Source organism: Phascolarctos cinereus, unplaced genomic scaffold, assembly GCF_003287225.1.
Source record: "Phascolarctos cinereus isolate Bilbo 61053 unplaced genomic scaffold, phaCin_HiC Scaffold_726;HRSCAF=1367, whole genome shotgun sequence".
Classification (NCBI taxonomy): Eukaryota; Metazoa; Chordata; class Mammalia; order Diprotodontia; family Phascolarctidae; genus Phascolarctos; species Phascolarctos cinereus.
The window spans coordinates 182,842,765-182,860,450 of record NW_027556098.1 but is presented as its reverse complement, the minus strand read 5'-3'; the positions used below and the strand labels follow the sequence as shown (position 1 = coordinate 182,860,450).

General features: G+C 35.8%; 1 protein-coding gene across 1 annotated transcript in view; it reads right to left on the bottom strand.

The window, feature by feature from the left end:
• Positions 1 to 17,686, bottom strand: part of SATB2 (SATB homeobox 2) — a 225,818-nt gene that overhangs the window by 110,426 nt on the left and 97,706 nt on the right. Inside the window, exon 6 of the mRNA XM_020993640.2 lies at positions 14,025 to 14,127. Coding sequence (XP_020849299.1) covers positions 14,025 to 14,127 — 103 coding nt within the window. The remainder of the gene's footprint in view (positions 1 to 14,024; positions 14,128 to 17,686) is intronic.

The following is a 17,686-nucleotide window of genomic DNA, read 5'->3' as shown; positions in this document are numbered from 1 at the left end:
TCACTATCTCAAGTTTTTTAAAAGGCTCAGCACAAACACCACCTCAAACATGAACTCAATAAAGTCAACAAGCATTTATTATGTCCTCTGAATTTAATAAGCACTAGGAATGCCTTCCCTTCCCTCCAAAAAAAGAGCAAGAATAGTCTCTCCCTTTAAGGAGCTTCCAGTCTAATGGAAAAAAACAATGTATTCCTAAATCAGTATCTACAAGATAAGTACAAAGTTGATGAAAAGTTGACTTAAAAAGTCCCTGAGAAGCCTTCTATGATCATCTGGGGTGTGCAATAAGGATCCCTCTACATCAATAAGTACTTTGTTTACATCTCTTTTATGCCTCTGTCATAAATTATTTTTATTACTAGTTATTTACATACATATCCCATTTTCCTATAAGACCACATAGCTCTATGAGGACAGAAAGAATATCCTTTATATTGAATTTTTACAGTCTCACTGATCTACAAACAATAGATGCTTAGTTGATCTATGCCATGAGTATTAGAATTGTGTCTATAGGGCACCAAATATCTGCAGGAAAGGAGGAAAGAGTGAAGTGTCAGTTGAACAGCAGATTGTTTTAAAAGCCATAAAGAATCCTCCAGCCAATTCTGGACTAAATGAATGACTCCTCATTTAGACTGGATGATTCCTAGACCCTAAAAACAAGTGATCCAAACCAAATATATTTTCTCCCCTCTAGGTTCCTGTGTATGTTATCCTGATTGGCTCAAAGTTACTGCTGATTAACAAGCAAACCAGAGATTATCTTTCATGAAACTTGAAAGTTAAGAATTAAGAATTTTCCTTTTCAAATACCTAAATCTGAATGTCTAGATTTAGGATCCAGAGGTAGGTTACTTGTTGAACCCTGCTTCTTGGTACCATCACCTCAACAATATATCTAGCTCCCAGCTCTTCAGCAAGCAATCAGGTTGGGCGAAAGTGGAGGTAGTAGTCTTCACAAGACAATTTCTCCCTGCAATACTTGCCTCCTCATTTGAACACCTTTGCAAAGGACTTAAAGCACCTTTCTCCAAGGATGTTTCCTGGAGTAGCTAGGTGGCACAGAGGGTACAGCTCAGGCCTTGGAGTCAGAAGAATCTGAGTTCAAATCCCACCTCAGACACTTGACACTTACTAGCTATGTGGCCCTGGGCAAATCACTTAACTCCAACTGCCTCACCAAAAAGAAAAGAAAAAAAAACCCACAAAGATTTGAAGATATTCCCATAGCAGCAATTCACATGTCCAAAGTGTTTTCAGCTTTTCACAGATCACTTCCCTCACAACAACCTCCAAAATGGGTAGTATGATTATCATAGCCCTTTTAGAGATGAGAAGACACATCCTTAGACAAGCTATGGGACTTGCCCAAGCTGAGGTAGCTAGTAAATATCCAAGCCAAAATTCAAACACCCATCTCCTGACTGCAAAGCTAAAACTCTTCCCACTGAGATATGGTCCACTATAAAAGCCTAAAATTATCAATGGAAAGAAAAGCTTTATGGAGGATCATAACTGTCTTGTACCTAGAATTTCATAAGGCCAAGACATTAATGGGTAAAAGCATCAGTTATTAATTAATAGACTAAAAATGATCCTTAACTAGCTATGTTAAGATTAGAACCCTAGGTTTTTATGAAAATATTTACACTGTGGTTTTTCACATTTCCTCTGAAATGTAATTGTTTTCAATTTTCAAAAACACTTCTTTCTGAATGAAGAGGAAGTATCTTTAATAAAGTTTATTTTTTTTAATAGAGAGGAAAGAGAATACAATGGTTTTGGTGAAGGAAAATTTAGGGAATGTCTTTAATAAAAACATTTCCTATATCCTTTAAGGTGCTTATGAAAATTTAAATGAATCATCATAAATTGGTACTAAAGGTTTCACTAATATTATTAGCTATACCACACAACAACTACAGAACACAATAAATATTTATCAAATAATTACTACGTACAGACTATTGCATTAAGCACTGGAAAGTTATAATGTTTAGATAAGATATGGTATCCCTATTATACCTTTGAGAAGGTTACATCTGGTAGGAGAATAAGATAAAAACTGAGATACAGTAGCTATAATTTGCAATCTTACATATTAAGTGCATCAGAAAGTTAACCCCACCCATCCAAAAAATTGTGGGAATTATAAAGAGAAAGGTCATCATCAATCAAGGGTAATAGGAAAGGTATCAGAAAAGAACTAGTATGGAGTTGGGCTTTTAAAAATGGGAAAGAATCCAATAGGTGAAAAAACAGGAGGAACAATATTATCAACATAAGAAACAGGCTATGCAAAAAGGCACAAAGGTATGAGAACACATATGGAAAACAGTTTTCCAATTTTCTGGACTTGAAGAAAAGGGATTACTATGAAACACATAATAGGCACCTAATAAATGATGGTTAACTTATTGATACCCCTCCAGGATCACTGCCTTATTGTGGCAGAAGGGCTTGCACAACTCAATGAAACTGTGGGCTATGTCGTGCAGGGTTACCCAAGATGGACAGATCATAGCGGTGTGTTCTAACAAAAGGTGATCCAGTGGAGAAGGAAATAGTCAGCCACTTTAATATCTTTGTCAAGAAAATCCTGTGAACAGTATGGGACCTGGTGTGTTAAGGTCCATGGGATCAGGAAGAGTTGGATGTAACCGAATGACTGAAAAACAACAAACTGATTCATAAGGCTGGAAAGGTAGTTTGGCACTGGGTTGTAAAATACCTTGAAATTCCAGGCAAGGGAGCATGAACTTTAATTTGGAAGGCAGTAAAGATCCTCTGAATATTTCTAAGCAGATGAGTGACATAACCATGTTATTGGTTAACAAAAATCACTATGGAAGTGGTAAGAAGAATGAACTGAAGTGGGAAGAGCATGTAGTCCATTTAGGAGGCTGAAGCAATAATTCAGGTGAGAATGAAAGCATATATAAGGGTGATAGCAATGAGAATAATGGAAGGTACAGATATTGTAGGGCTGGAATTGATAGGCTAAGGTAAATGACTGCACATGAGAGGTAAGGAAAAGTCAAAAATAATCCCAATACTCCAACTAATAAGACATGGTGAATCTATTATCTCTTGAGTTTACAAAAACAACTTGCATTTAGTTAATACCCTGAGTACTGTCCAATCAGAGGATACTAATAAGAACAAAGAACTCATACCAAAGCCTCCATTTAAAGATGGCTCCCAGGCCAATCATCTCTTCATTGCCCACCCAGCTGCATTTCTTTCAACTGGAATCTTCCCAGTATCTTCTCTGACCCACCCCCCTTTTCAGTTTGCTTTTATGTGTTGTCTTCCCCCATAAGATTATAAGCTACTTAAGGGCAGGGACTGTCATTTTTTTTGTACTTCCAGTGCTAAACATAGTGCCTGGCACATAGTGGGTGCTTACTAAATATTTATTGACTGCCTGATTTCACAACTATCTGAGAGGTAGGTTGGAAAAATATTTTGGAGCAAAATCTCCATCTTGCAATGAAGACACTAAGGCTGAGAGAGATTAAGTGACTTGCCCAGCTGGTTATTAGTGGAGCCAAGACCAGAAGGCATAGTAACTTTGTTTGGCACAGAGAAAGTAATGACTGCCTGATTTATGTGCACATGTGTCTAAAGAGAGAGAGTCAGATAAAGATATACTGTAGCTCATATACAGAGAAGGAATCTAAAATGTGAGTACACTAGTTGGCACATGGATAACACTTAAAGAGAATTACACTAAATAGAAAAGGAAGTAAATCTCCTATCCTGGTCTTCAAATTCAACAAAATCCTATTACAAAACCAGAAAGTCTCACAAATATCCTCTAATAGTGTTCACTGTTTTGCTCATTGTATTTATCAAAAGTCCAGGTATCAACTTAACAAATGGTTGTTGAACATAACTGAATGGAATTTCAGAGTGTCAGTCCATCAATAAACATCTATTAAGTACCTACCATATGCTAGACACTGTGCTAAGCACTGGGGACACAAAGAATGGTAAAAGACACAACGAGCTCGTTGTCTAAAGGGGGAGACAACAAGCAAACAACTATGTACCTGAATCTGATGAGGATACAATCCTGAACAGTTTTTAGCCAATAGGTTCACAGGCTGATAAATTCTGCCCAATCTGCAAAAAGGCTAATTTCCTCATATCTATGATTGATATGTGTACATACTGTATATACATGCTCACATACATCTAGAAGGTAATAAAAGCAATAAAGGTTAATGTATGGCTTCCTGGAAGAACTCAATGTAGTATATTCTGGAAGATATGTCAATGAACAATGCAAGGTTATGGGAAAAATGTGAATTTTTTTTTTACATCACCATCAAAAGAGTCAGGACTACTGACTCAGCAATTTGACTAGATTTCCCATTTGAACAGTGCCTATGAAAAAACAGATTGCCATTTGTTCCAAATGATCCAGATGTCTGGCCCATGTAAATGAGCATAAAACATCTGACCAAAGCTTCTAGCTGATGTAATTCCATAGCATAGCTTCAATTTCTGGTTGGTTAGTCATATATTTCAGAAATTTATTTTAGTCCTCATCAGTAGGAAGTAATACTGACTATGTGTATATTAATCTCAATCTTTCCTTGTTGAATTTGCTAAAAAAATTGTATATTAAAAAAAAAACTAGCTTGCAAATAGAGGTATGATGTGATTTAAAGAACATATTAAAGGGGAAGAATGATTACGTAGAAAGAACAGTTTACTGGGAGTTGGCAGATCTGGGTTCTAATCCTAGTTTTGCCTAGCCCTGTGGACTCAGGCATATCCTTACCTTCCAAGACCTTAAGTTGAACTACATATTATCTGAAGTGCCTTGTAAGTCTAAAATTTCATTATTCTGATCATGCATCAGACAGCCTTTGCTATTATTTTACATATGTGTGTGTGTTTGCAAACATAATGCGTTTCTTTGAAAGCTATAAAGTCAAACCAGAATAAAAAGAACAATTTGCCTAAGATAGACAAGGCCAAGAGTAATTTCAAAGAAACAAACTCTTAAAACACTGAAGAAGGATCATAGCTATCAAATGCTGAAAGTCAACACTGAGCAAAGACAGTGCTCAACCAGCCCCTTTCAGTGCGTTCAATTCACTTGTAATGGGGCTCTGAAGATGATTGCCTGCAGATTTGCAGAAATCCTTTTCCTTGTTATTCCCCTCCTCAACCCCCAAGATTTGTCTTCACTTTGACACTGAGAGAGCCTAATTTTGACTGATGAGCTAGCCCTTCCCAAACTAAGGAGTGACCATGAGAAGCCAAGAAGCATTATGGGATGAGTGGTGTGGGTGCCTGGAGCAGAAGCTTCAAAAGGAGCCATGGTGAAAGTAGGTATAGAGATTTCAGAACCCTAGTCATGCAACCAAATTATTTACAAGACAGGAGACTGGACTGTATTGCTGGAACTGTTCAGGACAACTGACACCTTGTCTTTCCTTGTCTTCTCTTCCCTTTTCTTTCCTCTCTCTTTGGAAAGGGCAGGAACGTAACACCTTCCTGGAGGACACAAAGAAACTTATTCTGCTTTTTAAGACTTTGCTTACATTTCTATATTTAAACATTTATTTTGTTTCTTAAGCTAGTAATTTGTGGGAAAAAAAAACTGTTAGCAATCACTACTAACCTATATGTGTATTTTTAGGAGGCCTTATTAAGGTAGTATTGAGGTGGAGGGGCCTTTGTCATCTTCCTTCTCATTGTGTCCAGGGGCTAAATCTGAAAAGAAAGTCATTCTTCCAAAGGAAGACGAAGCCAGGAAGTGGCTGGTGAAGAAAATCACACTCAAGGGAAGGAATAACCAAGAGTTGGGGAGAATATGAGTAACAGCTCTGTTCACCCAATTGTACCACCACAACCCCACTGCTGATACTAAAAACTTATTTTACCGAAAAAATGACATACTCTTAGACATACTAGACATACTGACATACTAGAACAACACCTCACAGTCCTAATGCCAAAAAGACCCAATTATTGAAGAAAAACTCCTATTTGTTTTCATGTAGGGAGATAATATAGGGGGAAAAATCAATTTCTAATATGAAATCTTAGACTCACATGCAGCATCTTTTTTTCTCAGACATCAAACCAACATCATTAAAAAAAAAAACTATTACCAAAAGGTCTCACTAAATATAATTAAAGAAAATGTAAGCAGTTTGAAGTGACTGGAGGGCAAAAGAAAACGAAGTTTGGCATATGGGTGTCTTTTAGGACTCCCAAACCTAAAGAGTTTTTTGTGTTTCTTTTTTTTTTCACCCTCTAAATTTGTTAAAGAAAATTTGTTTCTGGGTTGAGACTAGCTTGGAAAGGCTCTGCCTCAGGCTGAATAGTCAGAGCCAAGTTATAATTCCCTAATAAAACAAGCCTTGTAAGGGAAATGCTTCCAGCCCTAGAACCAAAGCCGTACCAGTGGGCATTGTGATCATACCACATGACTAGTTTTCTTAGGTGTTTTCCTCTTATTATCAGCATCTTTTTTCCATCATTTAAACTCAACAGAAACACATACCTCGACTATAAAGCAATTTAGTTTGAGATACCTCTGCCAATTTGGTAATAAAAACTTCAAACTATTTTGCCGCGTGGACAAAAAAATGAATATTTTCCCACTTTACCAGCATAATATTCTCAATTCTCCTCTTTGTAATACTATTACACTTTTTACTTTCAAATTGTTCTCTATTGCCAGTTTACTTTCTTTACTCATTAGGAATATTCGAGAAAATCATGTGTAATGCAAATACTTACATGGCTAATTATATTTTTAAGTTGGTTTCCATTTTAATTATGAAGCTGTGTTCTCAATAGAGGAGGGGAATAATGTGCTTCATTATATAATAAGGAATCACACTTGAATTTTGAGAACACAAGAGAAAACAATGAGATACTAAGAGAAAAAGAGGAAGATTTCCAATAAGTTGAGTAGACCCTCTGGGAAAGATTTGGGGGTAACATGGATGAGACATTGTGAATTCGTTATGTATGAGCTATACATCCATATAGCAATACATCCACGAATGGGGTGTCCACAATCTCTCCAAAGCATCAAGGAATCCTAACACACATCCAGCAGAATTCTCCCTTTGTTAGTGTGCTAGTTATGTAATTCTCCCATATAGGCTTGGAAACAAAAGTTAATCAAATGGGCATTAATCCACATTGTATCTATATACTAATTAAAATCTCACGTTTTGTTTAAAAATGCAAATTATTTCAATTTTACTGAGAAATAGAAATAGAATGAGACCCTATGGGACTTGAATATGAAAGGTCATTATTCTAGTTTTAGGTGTTAATGCCATTCTTGAGCTGAACTCAAATATCATAAGCAAACCCTGACAAGCATTTAATAAAAATGTAAAGCTGTCACCAAAGTAGAGTTGTCATACTACCAGTAAATGTGTGTTAATCCAACAGACTAGTTAATAACAAATGATCTCTCTTAGAACCTCTTTATCTCCTTCCGGTATTGCTGTAATGTTCACTACTTTAGGAAATATTTTCTGCAGTTAACAGAATGTAGTTAGCAGCACCCTGTACTCAAAGGTCAAATATGAACATTGGATTACTGCTACAATTTATCATATGTGTAAATAAGAACCCATGCTAAGTGAATATGTTCATACCTAAATTAATCTAAAAACAAAGAATAATATTAGTATTTATTGGGGGGGTGTATTTAATGTCTGAAGAGCATTTCTGTTGCTATATCTGACAATCAAAAGGTGTAGAGGATTTAAAATTTTTTGTAGCTTTGGTTTGGGCAGGCGGGGGGGGTTGGGAATGGGAAAAGGTGGAGAAGCATGAAGTAGAAATAGTTAAAACCTTTAAACTTGTACCACAGGACAGCCTTGAGGTCTTTGGGTGCCCTAAATCTGCCCCCCAAATATTTGGGTTAGGACCAGAATTTATGGGAAACCTGAGTTTAATCTAGACATCTCCTTCTACAGTGGTTCTGAAACATCAGCTATCCCTCTGAGCTACTTTGATAATTTAAGAGGAGGGGGAAGGGAGCAACTGCTTGTTATGCACCTGCTATGCTGCCAGGTAGTGTCCTAAGTGCTTTGCAAGTATCTCTGATTCTCACAACAACCCTGTGAGCCAGGTGCTATTATTATTATTTCTACTTTAGAGTTTAAGGAAACTGAGGTATAAAGAGATGAAATAACTTTCCTAAGGTCACATAGCTAATAAGTATCTTAGGCAGCATTTGAACTCAGATTTTCCTGACTCGAGACTCAGTATGCTATCCATTGAGCCACTACATGCCTCTGAAATATAACAGACCTTCAAGACTTTCTAGGCCTTGTAACAAGACCCTTTGGTTTGTTCTTTAGTACTGATCCAATTCAGACCCTCCTAAGATTCTAAAAGCCCTCACCAGAACTCATTCAAGAGTACTAGAGTGTTGACCAAGGAACCTTAAATCTTAATAGCCCGATCAATCAAACATTCTGAAGGATGTTTTTTTCGCCCTTTTACCTGTCCAGGCCATTTCTACATAGTGCTTAATGTTTTTTTTTAATTTCATAAAACTCATCACAATAGCTCTGAGAGGTAAAGTATACATCCTCATTTTATGGATAATAGAACATATATCAAGGTCACACATTTCAGGTCCCAAACCTGTCTGGGTTGATCTAAGGGAAGGGGTATGTAAATAGACAGACAGAGAGATGGACACACACACACACACACACACACACACACACACACACACACACACTCACGCACGCTCCAAGAATGAAAAAAAAAGAACAAGATTACTACAAAGAGAATAAACCCTATTGTAACATACTTTTCATAACTTTTCACAGCAGATTCACATGGCCTCTTCTTTAGGGATGGTACGGTAGGGAACCAGATAAAACTGATCACTAGCAAATCACTGGCATGTTTTAAATGACTAACTTGGCTGCCTTCACAAGGATGGGCTACCAATTGAGTATGTATCACAACTATACCTGCCCTCCCTCTGGACTCTCTGGGTCTGAGTATTTCTTGCCAACTGAGCTTCAAGGATAGGCAGGCAGCTGGTGTTTCATTTAGTTCTTTCTACCAGTCTACTAGAAGGGTGTTTCCGTAATGCATCTTTGACAAAACGCAATGTGATCAGGTGGCCAGGTTTCCCTTTTAAAATACTTAGACACAAAGATTACATAAACATACAATGTTGTTTCCTGCTTCTTTGGTCTGTTGTGAATGACAATATTCTGACCAAAGAAGCACCTGTACAGATAGAACCTAAGCCTTCTTATGTCCAAGCATAGGGGGAAAAACACTTCATTATTTTAATCTGGTCAGAACAGGATCTGAAACAAGGCCATTCAGACAGTATTGTAATGATAGTAAAGTGATTGTCCTACCTGGTACCCAAGGCCATTCAGACAGGATTGTAATGATATTAAAGTGATTGTTCTACCATTTAAAGGCCTCAACTTCTTGCGGCCTAAGCCAGAGGAAACACTGAATTTTCTTTACAATATTGAGCTACTACTTTATAAATGACAGAATCATTTTAGGGTACAAGAGGTGCTTTAAATGTGGTAACTTTATATCATTTCAACTATAATGATCATAATTACTTATTTCTTTTAATCACGACCCACTTAACCACTTTAGTGCAGAGGAATAGTTCAAGGAGTTTAATTTCCATTCAACATCTAATCTTCATGTTTACCAAAACCCTTCATGGGCTTTGTTTACTGTCTGCTCGCTGGCCTGGACGTTTGATCTTACAAGACTGGATCAGACGGGGTCAGATAAAACACTGATTACTGGAATAAAGCAGTCATGGTAAGTAACACTGGCTTTTGAAAATCACCCCAGCTTCCCCATTTTGCAAATAAACTCAAATGCACAAATGTGACAGTTAACAACCAGAGATTTATCTTACAAAATAATGAGAGGGGAAAAAAAGATGGCAATAAAGTGATCATGCATTTTACCCTAACTTTGAGGAGGGCATCGCTTAGTCCACTACATCTAGAAACAGTATTATGTGACAAATAATTTTTTGACAGCTTCAACAACATTCAGATGAACTGCCAATGACCTCTGAATTACTAATTCATGGGCTATACATGAGATTGAATTTAAGATTCTAAACTGCTCAAAAATTACAAAACAACCTGCTTTATGCTCAGTAGTAGTAGAAGAAAAAAATTTTAAGTATAAACTAAGTAGGTTCCATTAAATCATTAATTTTTCTTTTGAACCTCATTTGGAAGTATTCTATATGAGCATTTCTTTGCTGGGACACACTCCTGTCCGGCACCTAGCACAGAATGTGGCATGCAGAAGGAGTTTAATAAAATGTTTGCCAGCTAATAGTCTGGTTACTTCATAGAATTAGGCCACAATAGTGTTTGTAAACTACATCATTAAAAGTGTATAATAGTAAATAGGATAAAATAAGTGTACATACAAACCAAGTTCATGCTATGGTGAGAAGAGGTATAAAGGGAGGCAATTCTTTAAAAGATTTGCTCTTTCATCTTGATTGATCAAATTCCTTAAAACTAAAAATTATTATATAGGGCATACATCTTAAAAATAATATTTCAAAAATCTAAATATTTCAATTTCACGATAGATTATATCAAGTCAACCAACACTAAAAAATAACACTTGGGATTGGGAGCAAAACTCTCAACAATTAAACAATCATTGCCATATTTTCTACAGGAAAACAATAAACTCAAAATTATGAGCTTGCAAAACAGCCAGCTATATGGGGACTGACATTGTAGTACTGTGTGTAGAATAATAAGGAGCAATTTCTTAACCACTGTATCACCCTCCACAATATTCTGACATACAAAACAACTAGGTAGCTGGCTTACAGAATTAGAGATAGAAACATACAAGCAGCCTATTCATTTTTTAAAAAGTATTAATAGTAACTCCAATACCCCTGGGTAAACCATAACTGTCTCTGAAATTAAAGAGAAAACAATCTATCCTAATGTGATCATTACAGAAAAGAAAGTTAACATACTAAGCAAAACTAACTTAGGACTTTTTAAAGAATAAGTGTAAATAGTTAAGCTATATTTACAGTAAGTCCAACAAAATGCATACTGAGAATGTTTACTTCAAATTTCATACAGTTCCATTTGTATATAGTTTTTACATCTGTTGTTAATGATATCAAATTATTGATTATTCACTTTCTCATATTTATTTAAGCATTAGGTATAGAATCTGCAATCTGATGCTTTTTTCCTCCTTCCAATAGACTTTTATTTTTGCTGGGTTTTAGTCATATTTACTTTGATCTTTCAGAGTATATAATTATTTTACTGTTTATTTATTTCTATGAGAAAGGAAAAAAAGCTTGACCTAAGAGATCTATATGTGGCAATTTGTAACGGAATCACATAGCTTACATTTAGGAAATCATGGTTTTGATTAAGAAGCAACCATTTAGTTCCCACTGTTTTATTAAAACAGACATTAGCAGATAATAGGAAACATATTTAACACTGTACACTGCATTTAGCTTGTGACATCACTAAGGTTATTTTGAAACTCTCTTCTATGTTGTATATCTTCCACTGTACATAGAAACTGGCTGCTTGGGGATGGGAATGGAGAAAAGAGCACAGAAAAGAGCACAGCCCTTTGTATTCCCAGGCAGATTTCTGTTTGCCTTTTTTTTTTTAGAACTGTTTTCCAGACTTGGAAAATCATGGACCTCTTATAAATTTTGAAAAACAAACAAAAAAAGCATATATGAACTACCAATGTATTAACTAAATCATCTCTTTCACATGTGAAATGTGTGAACCTGGACTGAAAAAATTAACTACACAATAGAGATTGTACTGAACCACATATACCAAAAAATAAATGCAACAATTCTTTTATGAGAGTTGCAAGTTATTTAAATGAAGTACTCTGGATGTTTATTTTCCATATATCACTATACCTGTCATGAATTCTTTATTTTTCCTCCCACTCCTTTGGTTGATGAATCAACACCACTTGAACTGTTTTATGGCAGCTTGTGTTTACTTCACACATACCTTAACCTTCCCTTTTCTCCTCCTACTCTCTCATTCTCTTTCATATTCTCTCTCTCTCTCTCTCTCACACACACACACACACACACACACACACACACACACACACACACACATAAACGTGTATATGTCACACACATACACACTGTGAAACATCAAGGACTAGCTACATCACTTTGAACAGTATGTGTACCCAGTGTCAGGCAAACTCTTTAGGTTTGGATCCTTGACCCCTTGATTGAAATCAAGGTCTCATTCTGATTTTACTGCACTTAAAGTTTTAACTGTGCACTTACTAACTAAAAAGAGACAGGTGGAGCTTAAAGAATTGAATGCTCTAAGAAAGAAAGGAAGAAAGTGGAAGATGCACAAAAAAAAAACACTTGGAATCTGTAGTGGCAACTATAAGAACCCTACAGTGAAGGGCTTCCAGTCCCTCTAAGACTGGCATTACACCCTGGTCTATTGAAATAGGAAGCTTGATGCAATTTGCTTATAACAGCAAGTAAATATGATCTACCAAATGACCTTGAAACTACATAACTCTTTTGATTTTTAGCCAAGAGGATATGTTCAAGCACTTTAAAAAAATTTCCCTTTAAAAAAAAAAACAAACTTGGAGACATTTATGAAAAGAAACACTTGTGAACCACACAATAATGTTTTATAATGAGAAGGAACTATTCATTGTATGCTGCACAAGGGTCAATATTAATAATACCACATAGAAAGTACTCAAACCAGAAAAGAGTCCTAACGATTTTAGAATAGGTTGAAAAGAAATATATCAATTCAATTTCAGAGCATTTAATTTCCCATATGTAGGTCAACACCTTGACTTTCTTCATAAATATAGTTCAAATAGAAAGGTATTATTCTTTTCATACAATTAAAAATATTTCCACAGTATTGCACTTCTTAAAAGATAACTTTGTAAATAGGTACAAAAATGTTTACTATCCTACAAGAATTATTTTTCAAGCTTGTCTTTCCAAAGAAAATCTCCAGGTTGTAAAACCAATTTATCAATTGTTTCTACTCACCACTATAAATTGGTATTTGCTCTGGCACAGAGGGTTAGTTAACTGGTGATAAGGCAGTATTTACACTTACATATAATGGGGAAGGGACTAATAAGCACTAAATATATACAACGTGGAAAACATTCATTTTAGCATCAGAATGTTATCTTAAAAAATTAGATCTCTCAAGATGCAGGGAAATTAACTTAAACACATTATTATTATATATGTGCTCATTAGCATTTTCTAATACCACCCTAAAATTCTATAAGGGAAATTTTAAAATAAAATAGTATTTTAAAGGGCCTGGTACTTCAACAACATGTGCAAAAAAGGTATTTGGGGGAGAGATCAAAATTCACTTTATAATTACTTGTAAATAAATATGGTACTACCACCTGACCAAATTCTATTTGATATAATAACATCATGATCATTCCAATAAATCCAGCATTATTTAAATAAGTACTCCTTCAGCCCAAAAAGACAAATATATAGTATTCTTGAACAAAATCTAGTAAAATATTTTCTATACCAGTTATACTTTTAAAAATACTATATGTAATAATATATCATTTCATTATATAATCACATAGATATACATCTATTTATATATCTACCTATGTATTTTCTACATAGATAGAGATACAGATATAGGCTTGAGTCTTTTGACAGGTGACCATTCTGTGTAAACTATCAGCCATATACAATGCAACAAAAGCATTTTCTTTAAATTACTTTTCATTCTCACACACTAATTTTAAAGAACTGAATTTAGACCACATTACAGAAAGATTTAAATATCCTCTTTTTATGAGAAATTACATGTGTGGTGCTATATTTTTAAACTACTAGGGGCTTAATATTAGTACTAATTCCAAAGAATCAACAATGCATTTGCCTAAGAAAGATTCAAGAAGAAACTTTAAAAACAATTAAGGTGAATTACCTTTAATCTTCTTGTACTTTTTATACCATCTCCCAAACTCCTGGCACTTGGTTGCTGACACATTGGCATAATATGTGCTATTTACAATGGATGAAATCATGCTCTAGAAAAGAGAAAAAAAAATTTCTAAAACATCTCCCAAAAATCTTTCAGTGACACTGAAGGGCACACTACATTGCTCACACCAAACATTCCTTGTGTCCTAATCTAAAATACTCTTGTCAAAAAAAAAATCAACTTTATTTTCTATTTCTTTTTGTCAGGCACAATTAACTGAGTTCATTCCTAAAGTAAAAAGAAAGGAGGAATGCCTCTAAACTTAGGGGAATCTCTCAGTTTATATTTGAATAATGTCTTTTTTCCAAAAAGCCTATTAAGAAGCAGTCTCATACAGGGGGACAGACACAAAGATTAAACACAATGGGTGAGAATAATTGTGATTTAGGAAGCAGATCCTAAAGGTAAGATGAGATGCTCCAGCATGTATAATCCAAATAATGCTTTTCAGATGTTTTCTGTTCCGCTTCCAACTGCAACAAGACCACACAGCCAAGAATCTGAGAACATTCGTGCTACTCACTGCAGAACAACAGTTAGGCAAATAAGTTAAATTAATATAATTTATAGAAACGTGTGATTAGCACTTGGGTGAAAATTCACCAAATGAAAAAGTTAACAGTACTATTTAGAGCAAAGTAAACTAAACATAATACTGTATGGTTTCAACCATTCAAGCTGAAACTTTCAGATTTCTCAGTTCCCTTGCCTCTACCATGCCCACCCATTCTTCTCCCACTCCCAAAATTTTCCATTTTGTCTATCAACTTATTTGTAACCATTGCTTTATGGTACTTAGGAAGAGAAGACAAACATAACCTGAATCTGAGACCTGAATTGACAAAATAAAATAATAGTTGTATATTTAAAAGGAAATTTTTCCTTTAGAGAAATATATGCAGTTAGCATGGATGCATTAGGGGCATGTGTATTTGAACAGAGAGAAAGGTTTGTGCCAGTTTTCAATTTTACACGTGATTGGCTTGGTGTTTTGTGCGTGTGTTTTAGTTTGGTGTTTTTGTTTTTGTTTTTTTATTCTACCAGAGCTGTAGTATTTTTGTCAATCGTGTGTGGACGTAAACAAACCAGGAAGTCAAATGAACCATGTAAAGCTTTTATATCTTTTCTTGAAATCATATCTTTCAGAAAAATCATCCACAGACATGTATGAGTTCAGAAAACAAAAACATCAGAACGTCTGATGACATTTCTACATAGTGCTAGGAATAAAGGGGATGGCAATAAATCAAGACAATGGCAAGTGATTTACCAGGAGATTCAAACTCCAGCAGTTCCCTGTAAGCTGACATTCAAAATACTACCCCTTTGCAAGATCAAACTTGTGTCTCTCAGTCTATCTGGCATTGTGTTCTAAGACCTTACATCTTCTCTGGGCTTCCGCTAACTCCATCCTTGGCCCACGGACTTACTCCAGTACAACCTCGAGTGACTCCCACTTTTCCCAGAATTCACAACGTTCTGAGGCTTTTCTTTTCTTCCTTGTCTTTTCTGATGCTGTACTTTAAAATCAGTCCTTTAAAAGAGCCCACAAAAACTAGTTCCATTTACAAAAAGTATTTTTTGCCCCTTTCAACACAGCAGATAACTACCAGCCCTGTGTTGCTACTGCCTTTTAGGTGGAATGCAGAGAATACATCCCCTGACACCAATTTCTACAATGTAAGTCTTTATCAAAGGAAAGAAAGCATGATGAGTGGATCTGTTCATCCCAGAATTTGAAGAGTCCAGCCTAAAACAAAGTGTTAATATCACCTAACAACTCAGTGATGTCCCTCCTTCCCTCAAAGCATTAATCCTCAGCATCCAAGAGGCAGTACTCTCCTTTGCAGATCATTAAGCAGGCTGGTAAAGTTGCCTCACAGCCCTCTTCACCTTACCATTCCCCTATTTCTAAGCTTAGACCAAGCATAGCACACTGGAAAGAAACCCTGATCCAGTAGTCTGTGGATTTGAATTCTATTTCAGAACTTGCTATATGACACTGCAGAGTCATTATCTGTCTCTGGGCATTAGTTTCAAAAAGTGAGTGCAATTGGACTAGATCAAGCACCCTTTCTGGACTAATATTCTAGGAGTTTATGAGTCCTCTTCTGATGTACTGTTCTGATATAGGAAAATCAATCAACAAGGATTTATTAAATATATACTGGGCAAGGCACTTACAAGTACAAAGACTGAAACAATCCCTAGTCATAATAAGCTTACATTCTGATGGGGGAGATAACAAGGACATATAAAGATCAATAAGGGATCATTTCAGAATAAGTAGATAGGTGAAAGGGAATTGAAGACACTTCACATTGTAGAAATAGCATTATTAAAATTTTCATCTGAAAGCTGTCTAAAAGTAGACAAAGTCTCTACAAATCCATGCATGTGATAGTGCAAAAGCCTTGGTGACTCTTCTGTTTGGTCACTTCATCTGGGTGAACGTGGCCACCTGGCAAGCAGGAAAGGACACAGACCTTCATCAGGAGTCATGGTTGAGTAGCAAGACCACTGAGCTCACTATGTGGCCAGTCAGACTACAAAGCTACCCAAAACAGGAGATGCCTCAGGCTTCACTTGAAGCCACTGTTCTAAGCCTCAAATCCAAATCACCCTGGATCTCCACGATCTACCTTTCCTTCTATTTGTGGATCACCCCTGCTTCCTTCTGGCTCTGGCCTTTAATTAATATCAATGGCTGTATATGGAAGAAAATGAGCATTTTTCTGACTGGTCCATTATCAAAGTTCCAGTACTGGAGAAATTTTACATGCTTTGTTTAAAAGAAAGAGGTACAACAATAGGCCTTGTTCATTTTCCCAGCTTATTATTCATAGATTGATAATAAGCTGGTTTCCATCTCTGCTAGCACAGAACAAAAAGAAAAAGATTTAAAGTGCAGAGTAAAGGAATTAGATTAAACATGAAGAAAATTTTCCTGATAATGAGGTTTTTTTGAGATGATAGAAAGAATTTCCCAAAAAAGGGCCATAGTAGCTTCTTTTCAGGAGAGCTTTAAAAATTACATAGACATATTTGGGAAACTTTAGATATCATGAAAATACAGGGACATGTGAAATGACTTTCAAGATCCTTTTCTGCCATATAATTAGGTAAAAATATATATAAATTGGCCCTAAAACACATTGTACATTTTTTTCATGACTTGAATCCAATCCAATGGAACCTTACCATAAAAGCATCCAGGGGTCCATCTGTAGAATAATCTTAATGTTGAAAATGGGAATTTTTCTTTTAAAAACTTCAGTAACCAAGCCACCTTTGAAGGATCCAAGATAGAAAGACCTCATGTCAAATTCTATTCTTTAGAGGTCCAGGATTCAAGGTTTCAGCGTCCCTTAGTACATTGTTTTTCTCTGACACTCATTTTCAGATAGTAGCCACAGACCTTCTCTTGTCTCCATATATAATCAATGTGGTAGGACACATATGTTATGCATACTACCTGGAGCCTGAGGATGGTGGATTGTTTGAGCTTGGGAATTCTGAGCTGCACTTGGATTAAAGTCAATCATATGTTCATACTAAGACCAATACCAATATGATAAGCCCCTATGGGGGGAGGTGGAGATCAG